At 40.8% G+C, this 6032-nt stretch overlaps 1 protein-coding gene across 1 annotated transcript in view; it reads left to right on the top strand.

Moving 5' to 3' along the window:
- The first annotated feature begins 563 nt into the window (after window positions 1–563).
- SHROOM3 (shroom family member 3) overlaps window positions 564–6032 on the top strand; it is a 60636-nt gene continuing 55167 nt past the window's right edge. The window contains exon 1 of the mRNA XM_015570211.1: window positions 564–642. Coding sequence (XP_015425697.1) covers window positions 623–642 — 20 coding nt within the window. The 5' untranslated portion in view covers window positions 564–622. The remainder of the gene's footprint in view (window positions 643–6032) is intronic.

The raw sequence follows: 6032 nt of genomic DNA, 5'->3' as shown, positions 1-6032 counted from the left end.
CTCAGTGAGCAGCAAGGTTAGTTCAGCCGGCACTTTGCACTTCTCTTGGCAATGAGTCTGCCTCCCTGATGATACTGACTTCGTGTTCTCAGGACTCGAGGCTTAGGAGGCCTTGGTGGGCGTTGGTATGGAACCCCTGCTTTAGTAGCCTCCCAAACTGTGGGAAGCTTAAAGCAATTAACTCCCTTTTGCAGACAGTGGCATTTTTGCTTGTGGAGGAGGGTGTGGGTTTAGCAGAGACGATCATTCAAGGAAACTTCCTGATTTTAGTTTGATGAATTTCTATCAGCAGATGATTTTCCTTGTTTCTCTCCTCTTCCTGCCCGCAAAATAGAATTCTGGCATTTTTAAGCTGCATGCTAAGACGCTGGTTCTTCTCAGGCAAAATTACTCACCGGTGCCCTGCTCAGCTGCTCCCCATTTGTCTTTCCTCTTCTAGAGCAGGAACTGAACTTTAATTGGCCCGTTCACAGAGGTGACTGGGCATGCGATCCCTCCCACTTGCACTAAGCTTGGCGAGTTCAGGCTGTCTGGGAGGAGCAGAGAGAGCAGGAACGGGGTACAGTGGCTTTTTACCCACCCTGAATATGACACTCAGGTGGCCAGAGGGCTGCTATCTAGGATGTTTCTGTTTGTCACAAGGTAAGGCCTCTCTTAGGTTAGAATAAGAGTTAGTTCTTTCATTGCAGGATTCTCAATGGACAAGCCTGTCACAGGTGTCTGTCTGATGTTGTGCTATATCTGTTTATAAAGAAAAATAGCCAACCTTATGTTAAGTGTAAGCCCATTTCTCTAAATTGTCATGAAAATTATTTGAGTATCTCATGTAAGCCAGTGTACTATTAATATTTCTGGAGGGGGGTGGGTTTTCAACCATTCTCTCTCCCACATATACTGTCGCTGTATTTTTTTATGATGTGTCTGTTTAGAGTGGCTTTTATGTATTTATTTCTGTTGATTGATTTTAGAGACAGAGAAGAAGGGGGAGAGTGAGAAACACCAATTTGTTAATCCATTTACTTATGAATTTATTGGTTGGTTCTTGTAATGTCATGACCAGGGATCAAACCCACAACCTTGGTGTAGCAGGATGACGTTCTAACCAACTGAGCTACCCAACCAGGGCTAGAATGCCTTTTAATCTCCTTCCAATTAGCAATTGCTTTGTATTGTGTACTCCACGGATTTACTTCCCCATTTCCCCAGGGGATTTCAGAGCGTTTCTGTTTCTCACAGGGAAAGGCTACTTATCTATGTCGTAGTAGTCAAGTTCTCTATTCTCCTTGCCAACATTTGCATAAAGAAATGAAACCTGTGAACATATTCTCAGTTTTAAAGAAAACGTACAGTCTTCTCAGGCACCCTCGAGTTTACATGAAAAGTGTTGATTGAGGATGCCAGGCTTACATTCTTTAACCCCGTTCTAGTTAAAGGTTTAAATTCTTGATTATCTTTTCCTTTATTCACAAAGTTCAGCTTTTATCCTTATCATCTTAATTCAAAATTTTTGTTCAGAGTTATGCTTAAGGCCAATGCCTCTAAGGATGCCTTTTATTTAAGGAACAGGTGGCTACAACAGTCATGGTAATGTTCTAGATCTCAAGGTGACATGAATATTTATTTTATTATTATGGGCACTCATTTTATTATTATTATTATTATTATTATTATTATACCTTGTAAAGGGTAAAAAAGAAAATATATGAACTCCTTATAAAACTCATATATAGAGAGAGGGGTCACAGGGCTGGTTATTAAGTTTTATTTGGCATTCTTTCATTTGAAAGTAACAGAGAGCATTCTTCTGAATTTTATTATTTTCTCCCCAGCAGTGGCAGGTTATGAGTGAGTGTTGGTGGAGTTAAACTTCTTGTTGTAAGATTTAACATGGACGTATTGGTAGGTAAGGAGTTGGAGCAAGTATTCTTAAAGTTTTCAGCTTCTCTGCCTTACAAACCTTCACTGTTCTTTTATTCAGGTTCCAATATTACTTGAAAGCTTTATTTTTAATGAATAGTTCTTTTCCAGTATGATTTTTTTTAAATATATATTTTATTGAGTTTTTACAGAGAGGAAGGAAGAGAGATAGAGAGAAACATCAATGAGAGAGAAACATCGATCAGCCGCCTCCTGCACATCTCCCACCGCGGATGTGCCCGCAACCCAGGTACATGCCCTTGACCGGGATCGAACCTGGGACCCTTCAGTCCGCAGGCCAACGCTCTATCCGCTGAGCCAAACCGGTTTCGGCTCCAGTATGATTTTTAAGTATAGCTTCTTCTTTAGACCATTGTTTCAGAGTTTTGTCTAAAATTAATGCTTTCTGTTCTTTTCTCTGTTGTTGCCTTTAATTTTTTATTTGCGGCCTCTTCCTCTAAATGAGAAAGAAAAACAATATAATGCATCCAATTTACTCTGAAAGAGAATTGAGTTTCTTTAGTCTTGGAGGTTTAGGGGCATTTATTTGTTTTGTTTAATGGAGTAGTGTTTGGGAGGAAAAAATCACTACATAAATGTTAGCCTTCTGCCTCACACGAAAACCCTTTTGTTTTGGCAGTGAAATAAAAATGAATTAGCTTGATTTCGAAATATCTTTGTTGGTGTTTGGACTTCTTCAAACCCTAAAAGCACAGAATTCTGTGGGCTTGTACATGAAGATGTGTTTGCAGCCAGTGCAGGGTTTCCCTCAGCCCCGCAGCCCACTAAGTGGAAGGCAAGAGCCATGCGCACTTTTTGCAGTGCCCTGCTGAGCCACGCCCCATTTGTCCAACAGGGGTCCTCTGGGGGGACCCAGAGCAACTTTACCTTTAAAAAAAGGCAGTGATTCAGGGGCACACACAATATTTCCAGTTTCTCTGCAACTCTCTGACTGACCCTTTCTGAGATCCAGGAGATTTACGGGTGTCTGCCTGCGTCTGTGTGGGAAAGGTAATAAGCCAACAGGGAAGTGATTTCTCCTGTCCAAGCTCTCTCGCGACATATTCGATGGCACAGAGAAGTAGTAGAGAAAATATTCTAAAATCATAATATCTGATACCTGAAGAAATCAGCAGAAGCCAGTCCCCTCTTTCCTCCAACATATAAAATGCCTGGCTCCAATCTGAGAGTTGAGAACGCAAAGTTATTTATTGATGGCGTTGACGCTGTTCATTTACACTGTGCTATTCTGTCGTAATGGAGTTTGAAAGTCAGTGAAAGACAAAGACAAGTGCTGTTATAGATCAAAGGCATTACAGTGCGGGTATTAGCTTCTGCCATGACTTATACGCAAACGCTGACGTGTGGGAAGGAGAGCTGACTGTCCCTGTGTGTGTGGCAGAGTTGAGGGGAGGAGGGTTGAAAGGGGAATGTTGAGAAAAAGAACATTTCAACATCATCACCTTCTGGTGATGAAGTAAGACACGCACCCCCATTGTTGGTCCTTCTCTTTCACAGTAATAGTCTGGTGTGGTTATCAATAAAGTTTAATCTTTAAATAATATTTCAAAACGGAGGATGGTAAGGAAATAAATAGTGAAAGAATGTTGGGACAGGTATGGAGGAATGGGGTAAAGTATCTTAATAGAAAAGGTGTGGGGTTGGTTTTTTTGTTTTACCTTTTATGCTGATTTTAGATGTTAGAGTCTTATGCTGGTAGCAGACTTCACTCTTCCTTGTGAGTCCATTGTCAAAGCCACAAGTCCCCAGGGCACATTATTGGGATGTGACATTTAAAAAGAACTCTACAGAAAGAACTGTGATTTTTATTGATTTCAGAGGAGAAGAGAGATAGAAACATCAATGATGAGAGAGAATCATTGACTGGCTGCCTCCTGCACGCCCCACACTGGGTATCGAGCCCACAACCCAGGCATGTGCCCTTGACCAGAATCAAACCTGGGACCCTTCAGTCCACAGGGCAATGCTCTATCTACTGAGCCAAACTGGCTAGGGCTGAGCCACTTTTTAAAGACACAGATATATTATTGAGGTAATTATAAAAGCCTTGAAAGAATTTGCTTGTTAGATTTTTCTGTGAATCCAAAAAATCTGCAGTATAGCCTCAGAAGCCATAGAAACTAAGGTGAGGGGTGCTGTAAAGGGCAAAAGGATTTCTCAAAACAATGTCTTTGCCAACTATGTGTTAAGGGACAGTTACAACTGTTTTTTTTTGGGGGGGGGGGCGCGAGGGGAGGTGATAGGCTTTTTCAACTCTTTAAAAATTCTTTAGAGCTTTTCTGTTTCCCCTGAACCTGTAGAAAACGTATCTCAGATTTTTCTATGGGATGGCTTTTATTCCAGAGTTCCTTCTGGATCTGCAATGAAACAATGTTATGAGTGCAGCTCAGTGTAATTTGACTTGCGCATAGTTTTCAATTGCTGTATATTATCATCTTCATCAGTATTTAGGGCCTATCATTTTCCTCTAAACAGAAAATGCCAAAAAGTCATTGTTGTTCAAATAGGAATCAGCTATTCTTCTATACTAACAATGATGTAATTATAATCTTACCCAAATTACCTGTAAAGTGACATTTAATTGTTGATACTGAGTTTGTTTCCTATTTAAAGTGTGAAAGGGGCCATCTATATTTATAAAAGCCTAATATGCAAATTTTCCCCACTGGATTCAACCGGGAGCCCGATCACTCGCTGTGACATGTGCTGACCACCAGGGGGCGGCATGGAATGAAGGAAGGCCCCAGCTGGCAGCTGGCAGCCAGGGAAGAGAGGCCCTGGCTAGCAGCCAGAAGGCCCTGATTGGCCCTGATCACTGGCCAGGCCTAGAGACCCTACCTGTGCATGAATTTTGTGCACCGGGCCTCCAGTTTACAAATAATTATCAAAATTTCAAGTTCATTTTACTTTGAGCCAGCAATTCCACTTCTAGGAGTTTCTGCAGATATGTTAGCATAAATAGAAGACAGTGTACGGACATGGTTGTTCATTGAAGCATTATTTGCAATAGCAAAACATTAGACATCAGAAAGCATCTACAAAAAGGGTCTGGTTAAATGAACATGATATATGCACACAGTAGATAGGATACCATGAGGAAGCTAAATGAAAAAAAAAGATGTGAGGAAGCTTTGTAAGTACTGAGATAGAATGTTCGACAGTATGTATTGTTAAGTTCTTAAAAAACAAGGGTGTTACACCACATTTAGTTCCTTTTGTGAAAGGGGTAAAATAAGATTATATGTTCATATTTGATTGAATTTGCATCCGAAAACATTGGAGAAGATAGATAGGAAATTAGCCACAGTGGTTACCTGTAGGGGACAAGAGAAATTCGGGGAGGAGCTAGGAAATGCTCAGTGGCTTTTAAGTTTGTGAATTAAATCAATCGAAAAAATACAAGAAGTAAATATGGGGAAAATATTAAGATTTGATCAATTTTGGTGATCAGCACAAAGATGTTCTTTATATTAACCTGAATACATTTATATGTTTGTGAAATATTTGACAATTTTAAAAATGGATAAGGAAAAATAGGGGGGAAATAGTAGCAACACTCAAAAAGATCCTTAAGTAACAGAATTTACAGGATATATTGTATTTTCTTGTTTTCTTTGTTTGAGAGAAGAGGTTAAACTAGAACCTTGTCAGGATGGACTTTGCTTTCTATTATATCACTAGAGGCCCGGTGCATGACATTCGTGCACTGGGGGGTGTGGGGTCCCTCAGCCAGACCTGCACCCTCTCCAATCTGGGAGCCCTCAGGGGAGCCCTCTCCAATGCGGGAGTTTCTGTCTTTGCAATCATATGAGCGAATTGTCTGAGACCCCCAACCCAGTTTGGTTTGTTGCTCACAAAATAATAGAGGCATTTTTTTTTCTTTGCTTCATTGGTGGAGATTTCCTGGAAGTTTTAGGATATCTTCCCTTTAATTTTTCCTAGACAATCTGACTTTACTTATGTCTCTCACCTTTGCTTTCCCTCCATCCCCTACCGCAACAGTAACTTGCTCCAGGCTCACTTTGCTCTAGTGTCTAGGAGATCTGTCTACCACCAGAACTATGATTCCCAGCATTCCTGGTGCTCCCTACTCT

The sequence above is a fragment of the Myotis davidii genome, unplaced genomic scaffold, assembly GCF_000327345.1.
Source record: "Myotis davidii unplaced genomic scaffold, ASM32734v1 scaffold892, whole genome shotgun sequence".
NCBI lineage: Eukaryota > Metazoa > Chordata > Mammalia > Chiroptera > Vespertilionidae > Myotis > Myotis davidii.
This window is presented reverse-complemented; position numbering and strand designations above follow the sequence as displayed.